General features: G+C 40.1%; 1 protein-coding gene across 1 annotated transcript in view; it reads left to right on the top strand.

Annotated features, from left to right (window-relative positions):
* SEL1L2 (sel-1 suppressor of lin-12-like 2 (C. elegans)) overlaps positions 1–18,025 on the top strand; it is a 64,885-nt gene that overhangs the window by 22,066 nt on the left and 24,794 nt on the right. The window contains exons 5-12 of the mRNA XM_010844155.1: positions 4,179–4,232; positions 4,661–4,720; positions 4,810–4,891; positions 5,777–5,811; positions 6,024–6,254; positions 6,908–6,964; positions 16,034–16,102; positions 17,519–17,596. Of these exons, the coding sequence (XP_010842457.1) occupies positions 4,179–4,232; positions 4,661–4,720; positions 4,810–4,891; positions 5,777–5,811; positions 6,024–6,254; positions 6,908–6,964; positions 16,034–16,102; positions 17,519–17,596 (666 nt within the window). The remainder of the gene's footprint in view (positions 1–4,178; positions 4,233–4,660; positions 4,721–4,809; positions 4,892–5,776; positions 5,812–6,023; positions 6,255–6,907; positions 6,965–16,033; positions 16,103–17,518; positions 17,597–18,025) is intronic.

Consider the following 18,025-nt stretch of genomic DNA (forward strand, 5'->3'; position numbering starts at 1 on the left):
GTCCTCTCCCACTGAAAAAAACCCAACTCCTTTGGAAAATGTCAAATTCCAGGTGTGGGGCAAAAAATGTATAAGATGATATTGAAACATCTTATCCTATCTGATAGCGTAGAACCTGTCAGAAAATACCGGGGCTGAGAATTCCCTGGCAGTCCAGTGGTTAAGACTCAGTGCTTACAGGTGGGCTTGTAACTACTTCAAACCAGAGAGTTTGCTGGCAGTAACGCTACATCACTTTGAAGGCTGAGTCGTTAAAAGGATACAGCTCTGCCTGGCTCTCGCTGTCTCCGGGTGCTCAGTCCTGGAGCACAGTTACCATACTACAGCTCTGCCTGGCTCTCGCTCTCTCAGGGTGCTCAGTCCTGGAGCACAGTTACCATACTACAGCTCTGCCTGGCTCTCGCTCTCTCAGGGTGCTCAATCCTGGAGCACAGTTGCATACTTGGAGAAGCTCATGTGATAGAAGACGCCCCATGTTGTTGTTCTGGCCGTTAGCCTCTGCTAAGATCTCAACCAACAGCTAGAATCAACTGCCAAACGCATGAATGAACCAGAATCCAGACTATGGCAACTCCAGCCTTTGAGTCTTCCAACCAAGGCCCCCATATCATGAATCAGAGAAAAGCCATCCCCACTCTACCTTGGCCGAATTCCTGACCCACTGAATCCTTGGCTTAATAAATGGTCATTACGCCACCAAGTTTCTGAGTGATTTGTTACACCAGCCACAGTAACTGGAACAGAGACATTAATGTTCAGAATTGAAAGGACAGATTGCAGTTTTCTCAGAAGCATCCGATACCTTGGCATCCTTGTTGAAACTCATTTGGCCATATATATGGGGATTTATTTCTGGTCTCTTTACACTGTTCCTTTGGCCTATATGTCTGTCTTTATGCCAGTACCATCAGATTCTGAATCACTCTAATTTGTAATATATTTTGAAATCAGGAAGTGTGAGGCCTCTAGCTTAGTTTTTTCCCTCAAGATAGATGAGCTATTTTGTGAGTTTACATATGAGATTCTATATAAATTTTAGGATGGTTGTTTCTATTTCTGCAAAATGGCACTGAGATTTCAACAGGGGTTGCACTAAATCCAATCCCTTGATATAAAGTAGCAATATTACTTCTTCTAATACATAAACATAGGATATTTTCCATTTATTTATGTATTTTCAGATTTTTTTCAGCAATGTTTTATAGTTTTCAGTGTACAAGTCTTTCACCTCCTTGGTTATTTTATTCTAAAGTGTTTATTGTTTTTGATGCTATTGTAAATGAGACTGCTAATTTCCTTTTCTGAATGTTCATTGTTAATGTATAGAAAATCTATTTATTTTTGTGTGTTGATTTTGCATCCTACGCTTTTTCTAAATTTATTAGTTTTAGCAGTTTTTTTGTAAATCATTAGGGTTTTCTACATATAAGATTATGTCATCTGTGAACAAAGAAAATTTTATTAATCTCTGTCTGTTTGTTCTATCCATTTTTGAAAGTGGGGGACTAAAATCTCCTACTGTTATTGTATTAGTGCCTATTTCTTCTTTCAACTCTGTCGATGTTTGTTTCATGTATTTGGGTGCTCTGCTCTTACTACTACTACTAGTAAGTCGCTTCAGTCGTGTCCAACTCTGTGCAACCCCATGGACTGCAGCCCACCAGTCTCCCCCGTCCCTGGGATTCTCCAGGCAAGAACACTGGAGTGGGTTGCCATTTCCTTCTCCAATGCATGAAAGTGGAACGTGAAAGTGAAGTCGCTCTGCTCTTAGATGCATATGTATTTATAGTGGTTATATCTTCCTGGTGAGTTGATCCTTTTATCATTACACAATATTCTTTATCTCTTGTGACAGTTTTTGACTTGAAGTCTATTTTGTCTAAGTGTGATCATCCCTCTCTTTTGCTTACAATTTACATAGAGTATCTTTTTCCATTCTTTCACTTTCAGACTATGTGTGTTTTTGTATCTAAAATAAATCTTGTGTAGACAGCATTAAGTTGGGTCTTGTTTTCTTATCCATTCAGCCTTTTATGTCTATTAATTGAGTGAGTTTAATCCATATACATTTAGAGTAACTTCTTAAAGGGAAAGACTCACTACTGCCATTTTGTTCACTATTTTCTGTTTGTCTTGTAGTTATTTTGTCCTTCTTTTCCTCTCTTGATGCCTTCTTTTGTCTTTCATTTATTTTTTGTAATGGCATACTTTGATTCTCTCCTCATTTTTTGGGTGCATTTTCTATAGGTATTTCCCTTGCAGTTACTCTTTGTGTGTATGTGTTAATTGCTCAGTTCAGTTCAGTTCTCAGTTGTGTCCAACTCTTTGTGACCCCATGGACCATAGCCTGCCAGGCTTCTCTGCCCATGGGACAAGACAAGGCAAGAATACTGGAGTGGGTTGTCATTGCCTCTTCCAGGGGATCTTCCTTACCCAGGGATTGAACCCATGTCTCCTGCATCTCCTGTATTGGCAGGCAGATTCTTTACCACTGCACGAATCTATTTTAAATTGATATTGACTTAACTTCAATCACATATACTCTGCTCTCCTCCCATTTTATGTTATCAGTGACACAAATCATATCTTTTTATAGTTTGTATCATTAGCATAGTTTTTTAGTTATAGTTATCTTTTATGCTTTTACCTTTTAAATTCTCTAGCAGAATTAAAAGTGACTTATCCACCACCATTACAGTATTATATGATTCTGTGTTTGTCTATGTATTTATTATTACCAGAGAGCTTTATATTTTTGTATGCTTTTGTGTTATGGCTAACATTCTTTCAACTTGGACACTTTAGCAGTTCTTGTAAGGCAGCTCTAGTGTTGATGAATTCCCTCAGTTTTTGTTTATCAGGGAATTTTGTTTATCAGGAAAAAAAATTATTTTTTAAAGTTGGTTTGGCCAGATACAGTGTTCTTGGTTGACAGCTTTTTTCTTTCAGCATTTTGAATGTCCCATCCCACTCCCTTCTTCCCTGTAACGTTTCTGCTGATATATCTGCTGATAATCATATGGAAGTTTCTTTGTATGTGGCAAGTCTCTTTTCTCTCGCTGCACCCAGTGTTCCGTGCCTTTGACTTTTGATAGTTTGATTAATGGTATGTCTTGGCATTGGGCTCTCTGAGTTCATCCTACTTGGAATTCTTTGAATTTGAATTTGGATGTCTATTTCCTGTCTCAGGTTTGGGAAGCTTTCAGCCAAATTTTCTTAAAATAATCTGTCTGCCCCTTTCTCTCACTCCTCTGTGACTCCCACAATATGTATTACAATGCTATTATATGTTACATAATGTTCGGTTTGCTGATGTCCCTTAAGTACTGCATTCTATGGTAGTGCGGGTTCTCTAGAGTTGCAACAAGTCTCTAAGCTCTCTTTATTGCTTAGAGGTCCCTAGCATCTAAAGCATTCCAGTTCTGCCAGTGCTGTAAATCAGATGAGACGAAAGTCAGATCTTTGATCAGCTACTCCTTGAAAGTCAGAATACCTATCCCATTTTTCTCTTTTTTTTCCTGATCACACCAAGCTGTGCTGGCTTGGGGAGGAGTGATTGCAGATTAAATAAAATGGCTTTTCTGACCTATTTCAATGGGCTGTTCTTTGCTGTGAGCTTGACTGGGTAACAGTGATTTCTTAACTGGTCTCTTGAGTTCTCATAAAGGCTTTTTGCACATATATTTTGGCTCCATTGGAGAAACAAGACCTGGGGCTTCGTATTCCACCATCTTGATCTGTGTTCAGACTTTGACCTTTTATTCAATATAATTTTTCCTGTTCAAACTTTTTATAGCCATCACATTTTATTTTTAAAATATGAAGAAAAATATTCAAATTCAAATTTTAACATATTGGAGAAAAATGTCTTTACATTTCTAAAAAGGCAGACACATACAGAGCATTGGTTTATATTATTTTATCACTATAATTATTCTAAAGTTCAGTAAGTATTAGCTTATTTCCACATATATTATACAAAGCTTCCATTATTGTGACCTTTTCTAAATTCATGCCGCCTTAGCAAAAGTATAATAATGCAACTTGCTATACTATAAGAAATAAGTTAACAACACAAGTAATTACAGAGCAGATATTTAAAATAGCCCTTGCTAATGTTGGTAATAACTGTAAAATAAATGGATTTATTGAATTTTTCTTTTTCTTTTGGGCTTTAGGCCTTAGGATTTTTGTCTTCTTATGGAATAGGAATGGAATACAATCAAGCTAAGGTAAAGTCATTCTATTTTTTTTTTTGAACAAAATATGATTTTTTTAAAGGGACACTGAATAGAGAGTCTACTCTTTGAGTGAAGAGCTCACTCTAGAGTGGTGGGTAAGAGCACAGCTCAATAGTTAGGGAAGGTTAGGGCCTGAGTACCATAGCTTCCTAATGTTCCATATTAAAAAGTCTCAGATAATATCTACTCCATAGGGATTTCGTGATGTTTTAATGAAATATCATGTACAATCCCCTTTTCACAAACTTCAGAACTCAGTAAGCCCTCAGTGAATGGCAGCCTTCTTTAAAGAGGAAGAGAATGAAATTTAGGATTTATGTGGGAGTAGTTCAAGGTTCATTGCTGGGCTAGGAATAAAAAAGCAGTGATTGGATTTAAGTTTCAAATTTAGATGTCAAATAATTTTTTTTTAACTTTAGGCACTGATATATTATACCTTTGGAAGTGCTGGAGGAAGCATGATGTCGCAGATGATTTTGGTTTGTAATTAAATATTCTTGAGCCCAAATAGGTGTGTTATAAATATAGTATTGTCAGAATATTAAGAATTTATATGCCTGTGTTTTAGGGGTACAGATATTTGTCAGGAATCAATGTTCTACAGAATTGTGAAGTTGCCCTAAGTCATTACAAGAAAGTGGCAGATTATAGTGAGTAATCCACATAGTTTATTTTAAGATAAAGAGACTTGCCAAGACATTTAAAAAATAAATCAATACTAGTTGAAATATTTATAAAGTATTTAAAGACTGTGCTTTAACATCAGTTATAATACAGCTCTTTCCATACAATGTGAAGTTTCTGATTTCTTAAGTTACTTTTCAAAAAGTTCTAAATGATTGTACTCATCTTTTATTTTTGTTAGCTCATGTCTCCAAATAATTCTGTTTTACTTGATCTTGTGATCTTCTTTCCTTAAACTGAGAACTTAAATATAACATCAATAAATATTACATAGTTTCTATAATTCAAACATTTCAAATATAGGATGCCTTGTTAAAAAATTCCTGAAGCTATGGATGTCCATGCATTGTAGAATGTATGTGCAGGATACACACACTGGCGATCTCTATCATTGCATTTGAGAACAAGTCAAGTAACCACTATTCGATTACCCTATCCTTTGTCTACAAAAAAAAAAAAATTGAGCAGGAAGTGAATTATTTCTAGAATTTTCAAAGTTGCATGTAATATTTCCACAGGCAGCATCACTAAACCAGACTCCATAATAGAGTATTAAATAAAAGTCTAAGAAGTGAGTATGCTAAAGTCCATTTAGTTAGTTTCTATAATCATAATAACATCTAAATTTACATCTTTGTCATGATTAGGATCTGAGAAAAAAACTGCTTTTGAATTTAAGATGCTTTATATATCAAGATGTTTTTATGTGCTTAATGAAACTGAAATTATTTGATATATATATATATATTTCAAACTGCTGTTTTGTTAGATTTACTCAAGCATATTTACAGTTTATTTTCAGACTATCCATAGGAAGTAAATAAGAAGCAGTTCTTACTCTTATATTGTAGTTTCAGGATGCCCAGAAAAAGTCAGTGATGGAAAGGTTGTTTGCCTTCTTCTGACATCTATCTTCTTTCCTGAGTCTGCCTGGCTAAGGTCTTCAGTAGGGTCTGACATATACTGATACAATGATTATATTGGTTACAAAGAATAGATAGTGTCTTATACTTTTCTCAGAACCAAATAAACAAAATTAGCAAATTTCTGTCTCCTAAGGATATTTCTTTTCTGTTAGTAGGCCCAATCTCGGCATAGTTTAAAGAGAATCAGCCTAATCGTGCTTGCTCTAAGATGACTGTTATATATTGCTCTGGCTTGTTTCTATTCACAGTTGCTGATAAATTGGAAAAAAGTGAAGGTATTCCAGTGGAAAAAGTGAGACTAACTGAAAGACCTGAAAATCTGAGTTCTAACAGTGAGATTTTGGATTGGGACATATACCAATACTATAAATTTTTGGCAGAAAGAGGAGATGTTCAGATACAAGTAATGTATATGGATGAACTTAAATTTTTAGAACATTTTAATCACAAAGGGCTTGGTTCTCTCTGAGTCCTAGAAGGGTTAACAACAGTGCCCCATCCTGAATAGGGAAGGGAAGAGAACCCCCTCCTCTTTGTTCTGCTCCTTTTTCATTCCCTAACTTGTAGTTTCTTATAGCTTATGAAGGAGCCAGTTGCCATAGTAGTGGCATTTTTTTGGCACTTACTCCTAAAAAACTTATTAAAAAAAAAAACTAGATTGTAATTACAGAAAAAAGTTACCATAAATGTTGGTTTTAATATGAATGAACTTTTATCAGGAGCCAGAAGCAGCCTGTCTTTGGAAATGAGAATAGAAATGGGACATCGTTTATGTGACCTTTGAGAACAAAACGTTAAGGTCACTAGTGTGCCTGGGCATTGCTGTACATCATCAGGCCACCTTCGTGCCCCTGCAGAAGCTGCATACCCAATGTCAACCATTTACCCAATAAAACACAGAGTCAGGATGGTTTCCTGCCTCTTTTTTTAAGACACGCTAACTGCAGCAAACTGGATTGATGTACTATAGTAAAATCATCAGGTAATTTTTTTCCCCTTTTCTTGTTAAAATGAATACTACTGCTAAAATCATTTTCCAAAACTCCTCTTTTCTAGGTATCTCTTGGACAGTTGCATCTAATTGGGAGGAAAGGTCTGGATCAAGATTACTATGTAAGTCCATCTCAAGCTTGCGTCATGTCGGTGGGAGGACAGGTGTAAGGGAAGCTGAGGGTGGGTGGAAGAGCTGCCCGGGAAAGCCCACCACTGCTTCCTTTGTCAGATCTGCTTCCCAGCTTTTGAAGGAGAACAGAGTTTTTTAGAGAAAGCACTTTTCCTACCTGCCTCTAAGTATAGAGGGTTAGAGGCCTGTGAAAGAGTAGCTGGGGCAGGGAGTTTCCAGGGTCCCACTGAACCCACCCTCTTCCCACCCAGACTCACGGTTGCACTCGGGCTGGGTGAGGAGGACATGCTCTCTCCCCTAAGGCCAGCTGTGGCAAGTCCACGTGGGAATTTCCTGCCAAGGAGCCTGAGGACCAGCCTCAACCCCATTTAGCTAAATCAGAGGACAGGCTGCTTCCAACATAATTGGGTATATTATTAAGCTTCTTTATAAATTTGTAAAGCTCCTTTCAATCACTTTGCTTAACCTTACTTTATCCCAATGAAGTTAGACGATTAACAATTCAAATATATGGTGGAGAAAAAAGCAAATAAACTTAACCTACAGAGGATCCTCCTTAGTAAGATGCCAAAGCCCCTGGATGAGATCTTCTCTCAATGCTGATTATAGTTTTAAGGCCCTAGATCCCCACAGATCTGGGGAATTAGCTGAGATTCTTCTTAAAAGATGACTTTGAAACCCTTGTCATTTTATAGGAGCCATGTGCTCACCGTCTCAAAGGAGTATTTGCTCTACTTCAATCCTAGTGGCTAAACAATAGAAATAACTACTTCTACAGCAGTTACGTAAAAATCTGAACTGTTATTACTTTCTATTTCACTTTACGTTGTTATTTCATGAATGTGTCTTTGGCACTCTAGTTTGTGTTTTATATGAGGTACTATACGCATCAGGTGGAGAAGGCAGTGGCACCCCACTCCAGTACTCTTGCCTGGAAAGTCCCATGGACGGAGGAGCCTGGTGGGCTGCAGTCCATGGGGTCGCTAGAGTCGGACACGACTGAGCGACTTCACTTTCACTTTTCACTTTCATGCATTGGAGAAGGAAATGGCAACCCACTCCAGTGTTCTTGCCTGGAGAATCCCAGGGACGGGAAGCCTGGTGGGCTGCCGTCTATGGCTCGCACACAGTCGGACATGACTGAAGCGACTTAGCAGCAGCAGCAGCAGCATACGCATTAGGTAAATGTCAAAGTTAATTTTATAAAATGTGATAAAATAGGTAGCAACTGAAGTAAACATATGCATCCATCTCAGGACAGCTCAATTGAAGGTCTTCAACTAAGGTTTTAGCTTCTTGATGAGAACTTCTGGATTCACAATATTATGCCAGCATCAGATTTCAGCCTGTAATGAGTTTCTTCTGCTAACTACAAGATCCAAAACTGGGAAGAAGTTCCCATTTTCCATAAAGACAAAATTTGATTGTGAAGGCACCAAAACCACACTTACACAGAATGACCACAAACATCTATAGAGTTTATAAAACCCCACAAAGCTAAGCACTTCCAGTCAGCATGAACACCAGATGGGAGCTATAGCTGCCTCCAGGTGAGAATGAGGTGCAGTCCCAAGGCTGGCAGTAGAAGAGTCTGGTGCTGTAGCAGCAACAGCTAGGCAGTCGGGCCTCAGCTGAATGGGCCAGACAAGCTCTGCTATGGGCTCATTCACATTCATTAGCTCTGTTTTACAGATGAGAAGCTGAGGCTGAATAGATAACGTAAATTGTTTCAAATCTCATAGCTAGGTAGTAAGAGTGTTAAGAAATAAAAGTGCAACTCAGTATTTCTGTATTCAAAGCCTGTGCGCCTTTCATTAAAACTTACTTAAACTCAAATTAAAACTTACTTACTTACTCTTGACCTGAGCAAAAACAAAAAACAAGTTTATGAAAACCCCAGTCATTGATATCTAGTTTTCTTATTCATAAAGCAAGAAAAAGGAATGATGTAATCACTCAGGTTGCTTCTAATTTTCTGTTGGTAGGTTGGGCCCCATTCTTCCCATTCAGACATCTCAAAAAGACTGGTTTAATTCCAGAACCATCCCAGCAGTAGGGCAAGCACAAGCTAGTCCTTCCTGCTTTCCTTAGCCTAAAGAAACCTGAACTTGGATGAAGGATTCCCATCAAGGCATCAGACCTCAAGACTCATTGGCTTATCAGTTAGCTTAGGCTGCCATCATAAACCACCCCCAAACGTAGGTACCCTAACACAACCACCATTTATTTAATTCACAGTTTTGGCAGGTCAGTAGTTATGGCTGGGTTCAGCTGAGTAATTCTTCTGATCTTGGCTGGGCTTCTTCACACATCTATAGTTTGCCAGAGTTTTGACCAGGGCTGGCTGATTTATGATGGCCTGGTCCATGGCAGCTGGGATGACTTGGTCTCTCCACACGCTCTCATCCTCCAGCCAGCAGGCCCATGCTTTTTGCATGGCAGTCAAATGTTTTACAAATGCAGTAGTGAAAGTCTCCTGAGGCCTAGGGTCAGAACGGACAGGATCAATTCTGCCATATTCTTTTGGCCAAAGTAAGTCACAAGGCCAGCCAGCATTGAAAGAATAGGAAAAAGAACTTCTCTTAATAGGCAGACCTGCAAAGTATTATGGCTATTTTTGCAACTTGCCACAGCTTGCAGTGAAGTGAAGTCGCTCAGTCATGTCTGACTCTTTGGCAACCCCGTGGACTGTAGCCTACCAGGCTCTTCCATCCATGGGATTCACCAGGCAAGAAAACTGGAGTGAGTTGCCATTTCCTTCTCCAGGGGATCTTCCCAACCCAGGGATCGAACCCAGGTCTCCCACATTGTGGGCAGATGCTTTAACCTCTGAGCCACCAGGGAAGCCTTGCACCAAAATCAATTTGGAATAGTGTGAAATATGCAGAGAGGAGTGGGAAGATCTCCCCATGGCTAGCTTCTTATCTTTAAAATCCTACTTCCTCGGAGAGGATTTTCTTGATCAATTCTACCTTTTTTTTTTTTTTAAATCACTTATCTTATCATGCTGTGTTTATTTTTCTCTAGCCCCTCTCATTCCTTGTACTTTACTGATCTTGGATTGTTAACTGTCTTCCTGCAGGGCAATGTAAATTCTTATCCATCTTATTCACTAATGTGTGTCCTGTACTTAGATTAGTACCTGGTACACATTAGGTACTTACTGTCTACTGAATAAATGAATGACGGCATCCTAAGAATTAGATGTTATTTCTCAGCCTAAGAATCATCACTTGAGCAAGTACGCTAATGTTTTAGTCCACCACAGAAAATTATTGTGAGGTTCTTTATAAATATAAGTGATGCCTGGTTGTTGTTGTTCAGTCACTCAGTCATGCCTGACTCTTTGCAACCCCAGGGACTGCAGCACACCAGGCTTCCCTGTCCTTCACCATCTCCTGGAGCTTGCTCAAACTCATGTCTATCAAGTTGGTGATGCCATCCAAACATCTCATCCTCTGTCATCCCCTTCTCCCCCTGCCTTCAATCTTTCCCAGCGTCAGATCTTTTCCAATGAGTCAGCTCTTCACATGATGTGGCCAAAGTATTGGAGTTTCAGCTTCAACATCAGTCCCTCCAATGAACACCGAGGACTGATCTCCTTTAGGATTGACTGGTTGGATCTCCTTGCAGTCCAAGGGACTCTCAAGAACCTTCTCCAACACCACAGTTCAAAAGCATCAATTCTATGGCACTCACCCTTCTTTATGGTCCAACTCTCACATCCATACATGACCACTGGAAAAACCATAGCTTTGACTAAAAGGACCTTTGTTGGAAAAGTAATGTCTCTGCTTTTTAATATGCTGTCCTGGTGGGCTGCCATCTATGGGGCTGCACAGAGTTGGAAACGACTGAAGTGAATTAGCAGCTAGGTTGGTCATAGCTTTCCTTCCAAGGAGCAAACGTCTTTTAATTTCATGGCTGCAGTCACCATCTGCAGTGATTTTGGAGCCCCCAGAAATAAAGTCTGTCACTGTTTCCATTGTTTCCCCATCTGTTTGCCATAAAGCGATAGGACCAGATGCCATGATCTTAATTTTTTGAACGTTGGGTTTTAAGCCAGCTTTTTCACTCTCCTCTTTCAACTTCATCAAGAGGCTCTTTAGTTCCTCTTTGCTTTCTGCCATAAGGATGGTATCATCTGCTTATCTGAGGTTATTGATATTTCTCTCAGCAATCTTGATTCCAGCTTATGCTTCATCCAGCCCATGCTTTATCCAGCCCAGCATTTCACATGATGTACTCTGCATATAAATTAAATAAGCAAGGTGAAAATATACAGCCTTGAGACTTACTCCTTTTTCCAGTTTGGAACCAGTTTGTTGTTCCATGTCTGGTTCTAACTGTTTCTTCTTGACCCGCATACAAGTTTCTCAGGAGGCAAGTGAGATGTTCTGGTATTCCCATCTCTTTAACAATATTCCACAGTTTGTTGTGATCTACACAGTCAAAGGCTTTAGCATAGTCAATGAAGCAGAAGTAGATGTTTTTCTGGAATTCTTTTACTTTTTCTATGACCCAGCATATGTTGGCAATTGATCTCTGGTTCCTCTGCCTTTTCTAAATCCAGGTTGAACATCTGGAAGATCTCGGTTTATGTACTGTTGAAGCCTAGCTTGAAGACTTTTGAGCATTACTTTGCTAGCATGTGAGATGAATGCAATTGTGCAGTAGTTTGAACATTCTTTGGCACTGCTTTTCTCTGGCATTGGAATGAAAACTGACCTTTCCCGGTCCTGTCCCAGCACTGTCCAGCAAATTAAAAATCAAAATACCTAGAAATGACGAGCTTGACATTTTCACCCTCCTCATTGTTTGATTGAATTAATTTCTCTTATGAGTTGTCACTATAGGTAACATTTTCACCTTCTCCTCCCCACAAGATTCTTAATTATTGGAAAGTATTGTATATACAAGTCTTGATTACATTGTCTTGAATTTGTATACATACATTTTAATGTTATTTGCATTTCTAAATATATACAGGCCCAGGATGAATTGGATTAGGAAAAGCTGAGTGTTTTGGTGCATGTTATTAAGGTGGATAAGGCATAATTAAGTTACACCCAGCAGAGGAATAATATTAAATACATAAGGCAACTGTTTTGTCCACTCTGCCATCCATGAAAAATAAAAGAGCTAATGCTATCCCTTTTAAGAGTGATTTACAGAGCCTGAGATAAAAGAAGTATTCCCAAATGTTTTTAGAACAATACATTTTCTTGGCATTTCATTCTAGAGGAAACGTTGCAAACTGATTAAACCAGGGATTTTCTTAGAACCAATGAAAAATCATCATGTTCAGTTTAAAAAAAAGAGAGAGATGTGCATTCAAATAATAAAAACCTCACTTAGCATAATGCCTAAGACACACTATATTTCATCCTAAGACACCATCAGTTATAGGATACATTATGTTTTACTGAGCAAGAGAAAACATTGCCAATATAAATTATATGGTGCCATTGATAGTAAAAAGCGTCCTGATTAAAATGAGAGATGGGGGGTATATATCTTATAATCAGTAAAATATGATGGTAGGTGGTCAGTAAATATTTGAAGGAAGGACGGATGGATGGATCGTGTTTTTGTTTGAACCGTTATAACAAAAATACTGTGTACTTGGTGGCTTATACACAATGGAACTTTATTTTCTCACAGTTTTGGAGGCTGGAAGTCTGAGATCAGGGTGCCACCATGTTTGGGCGAAGGCCCTCTTACAATCTGTAGGCTTTTCCTTGTATCCCTACCTGGCAGAAGGGTCAAGCTAGCTCTCTGGGGCCTTTTTCAAGGGCACTAATCCCATTCATGAGGACTCTGCCAATCACCTCTCAGAAACCTCACTTCCTAATACCATCATGTTGGGTAGTATGTTTTCAACATATAGATTTGGGGGGAACAGAAATATGCAGAACACAGCAGATGGATAGATGAATGGAGAGATGAATACCTGACTCTGAGAGCAAGAATACAGGTTGGCCCATGCATGGCCATTGAAGTAGCTTGCATGATACTTTGACAGAGTGTTTAACAAATGTTTATGCAGTTGAAAGAGTAGCTTTAAAGTCATGTGCACTCAGTCGTGTCTGACTCTTTGCAGCCCTATGGACTGTAGCCTGCCAGGCTCCTCTGTCCATGACATTTTCCAGGCAAGAATACTGGAGTGGGTTGCCATTTCCTTCTCCAGGAGATCTCCTCCACCCAGGGATCAAACATGCATCTCCTGCATTGGCAAGCAGATTCTTTACCACTGGGCTACCTGGGAAGCCCAACATTAAAGGCAGGTTAATGTAAAGAGAAATTAAAGAGAACTGAAATGCCAAGTAACCAAGGAAAGTGGAAGGAGAAATTAGACCCTCCATTTTTGGTCTTTATGGGCTCATTATATTGAAGGATGGGGAAAAACTCCAGGATTCTTATTTGCTTCTGGGGAATAGGCTATTCTCTTTTAACAACTCAAATCTAGTTTCCCAGAGCATAACTCTCTAATGCCAAATATTTGAGCCCAAACTCTAAAACTGCACTTTGAAAATGAGTTTATAAAATCATAATTTTAGAGCTAGAAGGGACCATAAAGATTAAAATTCAGTCCCTTTGTTTTAGAGATTAACAAATTTATTCTTTCATTCACTCAGTCATTCATTCATCCCAGAAACATTTTCTGGCTGCCTAATATACAGTAGATACTGTGCTAAATACAGAGGATTCAACATTGGGGGAAACAGAAAATTAAGCAGACAATTAAATCAATGGATGCATGCTATGATGGGGAAAGACAGAGTGCCCAAGAGCACAGGGGAGGAGACCATGAATGAGGGAGCAAGGCCGGAGATACTGTGCTTGCACACATCATGGTTCTCGATGGATATACTTGGGTCTTGGTTCAGCAGGGATATTCATAAGAAATATTTTTTATATTGATGTTCTTTGATAAATGTGATTATTAAATCATAAATTTTATCATACATTTGATTTATTTACCAATATGTAATTGGTATAGTAAATCATACATTGCTATAATTTTCTCCTATCCTACTGACACCTACGTTATTCCAGACATTTTCAGCAGCATTTGTTTCAACACTCCCTCATGCTCATGAATCTCCACTGGTTTCTATTTCTAAACCAAATAAAATAACAGTCCTTAGCCTGTTAATTATATTGCTCCATCACATTTTAGCACATCTTAGCTTTTGAATGCTCTATTTCAGCCATACTGAAGGAACTACTATTTCTTGGACACACTTTGGACACTCCCGTCTCCATTCTTTGCTCATGTTGTTCCCTCAGCCTCTCATGCCCTGTGTGTGGTGAATCCTCTCCATCTTTTGTGTGACCTTTATCATTTGAGCCCTCGTTCTTTAAACCATGAAGGCAGAGTGCCGAGTACGTGGGAATTGGATTTAGGCTGCTGGCAGGATGCCAGTATCGGCTTCTTGACTCCAACCGTCACTAAATAGCTCAGATATTAGTAATACCTTCCTTACAGTGCAGTTTTGAAGATTAAGGAAGAAAAAGCTTGTAAAATACTTCAAAGAACTAGGTACAATTTCTGTTATTCTAAACCCCTCTAATTCTTTTTAGTGTTCCTTTTATTCTATCTTTCACTTCCTGTCATTGCTATTTACATCTACTTTTTCACAGCAGTACTGCTAAGAAGCAAAGTAGGCACAGTGGTCTTTGTTCATCTATCAATCACCTGTGATACCTAACATATTACCATATGTATGGCAGGTATCAGTCAAGATCTTGAAAGGATAAGTGAAGAAGAGAAGGATGGGTGGATGAGTGGATCCATGACGTGATGAGGTCCAGGATGGTGGCTTTTGTATTTACTTTATGTCCACGGCCGGAGAAGGCAATGGCACCCCACTCCAGTACTGTTGCCCAGAAAGTCCCATGGATGGAGAAGCCTGGTGGGCTGCAGTCCAGGGGTTGCTAAGAGTCGGACGCGACTGAGCGACTTCACTTTCACTTCTCACTTTCATGCACTGGAGAAGGAAATGGCAACCCACTCCAGTGTTCCTGCCTGGAGAATCCCGTGGACGGAGAAGCCTGGTAGGCTGCAGTCCATGGGGTCGCGCGGAGTCGGACACGACTGAAGCGACTTAGTAGTAGTAGTAGTATGTCCACGGCAGACCGACTTGTCGACATAATGTGTATAGTTCTCAAATAAGTTGCCAATATTTCTAGAGAAAACTTACATATAAAAGAACTACCTACCTTTCTTCCTCAAGCGTTCTCTTCTCTTTGGGAAGGGGCAGATCCTTGCCCATCAATTGCAGATCCTTACAATCAGTCAAGGCTTTTTAAAGAGAGGAAAGTTGTGTCCTACTAAAAGACATTTTGGAGCATGTCTTCATTTCTCATTCCTGGGACTTATTTTTTTAATTCTCCATGAAGTCTCTGAAGAGGACTTAGGGAAAGTCAGGAGGAGGCCTGAGGAATGAGGCAGCAAGAGACAGGTGACCTCCCACGCATTTAGACTGAGCATTTCGTTGAATGTTATGACCCAGAGAGAGTCAGAAGGGTTTGCCGGCCCCCTTTGACTTTCTTCGGAAAGAATTGGTCTGAGGTTCACCTCTGCAGAGAGACCCGGACCAAGAAGGCAACCAGGGGTGTCTGGTCTCACTCCCTCTGCACCATAAACATTAGGATGCTGTATATCCAATCCTGCCACTTACACAAACTGTCTTACACAGTAAGTACGTACTGTCAACATACAAGTGTGGTTTTAAAAAAATAATGGAGTATTTAGTTCTACAGCTGAGATTTATCTGTCCTCCACAAAGCAACATGCCCATGATGCCTTTCCAAATGTGAAAAACAAGCCCTCACATTCTAAAACTGTACATGTGAAATATATATATATATATTTATCTCCCACTCTTCAGGTTCATGATTGAAATAGCACTTGGAGTAGTGAGTGCCTTGAACAAAGTAGGCATTTCACAGATATTTTTTTAATGCATGTCAAATGAAATAAAACTTAATGCAAAAGCTGTTTTACAGGATATGTTTGTGACTGTCAATAATACTGTTCCTTTTCTCTCCAGAAAGCATTATACTACTTCTTAAAGGCTGCAAAAGCTGGGAGCGCAAACGCTATGGCATTTATAGGAAAGGTACAAGCTTCCTTTTGATCAATAGCTTTCATATCTTAAAACCTAGTAGTACCAGCTACCTGAACCAGTGTAGGGTCATGGGTCTGCCCACCTTCTTCATGAAAGCAGCTAAGCAGGGCCTTCAGCTACGACCTGACAGTGATATTCTTGGGGTGACAGTTTGGGAAGAAGTCCCGTACAATAGTGGTCTTTATCTGGGGTACCAAAAGCAGTCCTTTTTTTAACTTTTAATTTTATATTGGAGTATAGCTATTAACAGGAGAAGGCAATGGCACCCCACTCCAGTACTCTTGCCTGGAAAATCCCATGGCTGGAGGAGCCTGGTAGGCTGTAGTCCATGCGGTCGCCAAGAGTCGGACACGACTGAGCGACTTCACTTTCCCTTTTCACTTTCATGCATTGGAGAAGGAAATGGCAACCCACTCCAGTGTTCTTGCCTGGAGAATGCCAGGGACGGAGGATCCTGGTGGGCTGCCGTCTATGGGGTCACACAGAGTCGGACACGACTGAAGCGACTTAGCAGCAGCAGCAGCAGCATAGCTATTAACAATATTGTGATAGTTTCAGGTGGACAGCAAAGAGACTCAGCCATATATACAGATGTATCCATTCTCCTCCAAACCTCCCTCCCATCCAGGCTGCCACATAACATTGAGCAGAGTTCCAAGTGCTAGACATTCTGTCCTTGTCAGTTATCCGTATAGCAGTGTGTACACGTCAGTCCCAAACTCCCTAGCTATCCCTTCCCCAAAATTGGTCTTTGAAAGTACCGGTGGCCCAGGGCTCCTGGCTGAGCGTAACTCGGAGCCCTCCCCACAAACCCCTGGCGTGTAACAGGAGAGCTGATCTAGTTGTACATCAAACCCTGGGACAGACCTCCACCCAGCGTGGTCCCTCCTCCCACCGTTCCTGGAATGAGAACCAGCTCCAGACTGACCAAAGAACCAGCTCCTCCCTGACTGACGGGAGGAGCCTTTGTGGAAGGTTCCTCTGGAGAGGCACCTTCTCTCCTTCCAAGACTACTCACTCCCCTGCTCACTGCCCTTGGCTCCCACAGCCAGTCTGTTTCAGTAACCATGGGGACAAGTGCCCGGCTTCCAGAAGTACTACATACAGTAAATTTAGATGCAAGGAAACATGAAAAAAAATACCAACAGGATTCTTTCCTCACCCTTAGGTGAGGGTACTCTAGAGTGTGTGTACTAGATTGTATTCTTAATTTTTCCTTTTATTAAAAATGAGGAGAAATTCAAATAACATAAAATTAACCATTTTAAAGTATGTGCTTCAGCAGCATTTACTACATTCAACGTGTTGTGCCATCATCACCTTGATGTCGTTCTAAAACATTTTCATTGCCCTCGAAATCTTTAGCTTTTACTTTTTATTTGTATGTGTGTGTGTGTTTTTTTGTAGATGTATTTAGAAGGGAATGCTGCAGCACCACAAAATAATGCTACTGCTTTCAAATACTTTTCTATGGCAGCTAGTAAGGTATGTACCCAGCCCATCCTGTAGACATGTGAAAACATTTGCCTGTATTAACATGCAGACTGGGGCTGAAGCATTAACTCTAAAGCCCCATGCCCGATTAGTGGGCCTGGGAGGAGTGTAGGGTCCTGGTAAAGAACAGTGTCACTGACAATAAAATAGGAGGTTGGGGTAGGCAGAGACCCACCTCACCTTCTTGGTAAATGGAAGATGGCATCCTAGCTGGAGGCCAGACAGAAGCTCAGCGTCCCCTCCACCATGTGGTACGTGAGGCCATCTAGCTCAGGAAACAAAAAGGATGAGGGCGGAGGAAGGGAAAACTCCGTCAGTAACTGCGGTAACCCAGAAGTGCCCAGTTTTCTCTCCTCTGACCTTATTCAAAGGCTCTGTCTCAGGCAGAAGGCTGTCCAAGAGCCAGGACGAGATGACTGA

This window comes from Bison bison, unplaced genomic scaffold, assembly GCF_000754665.1.
Source record: "Bison bison bison isolate TAMUID 2011002044 unplaced genomic scaffold, Bison_UMD1.0 scf7180017864196, whole genome shotgun sequence".
NCBI classification, from domain to species: domain Eukaryota; kingdom Metazoa; phylum Chordata; class Mammalia; order Artiodactyla; family Bovidae; genus Bison; species Bison bison.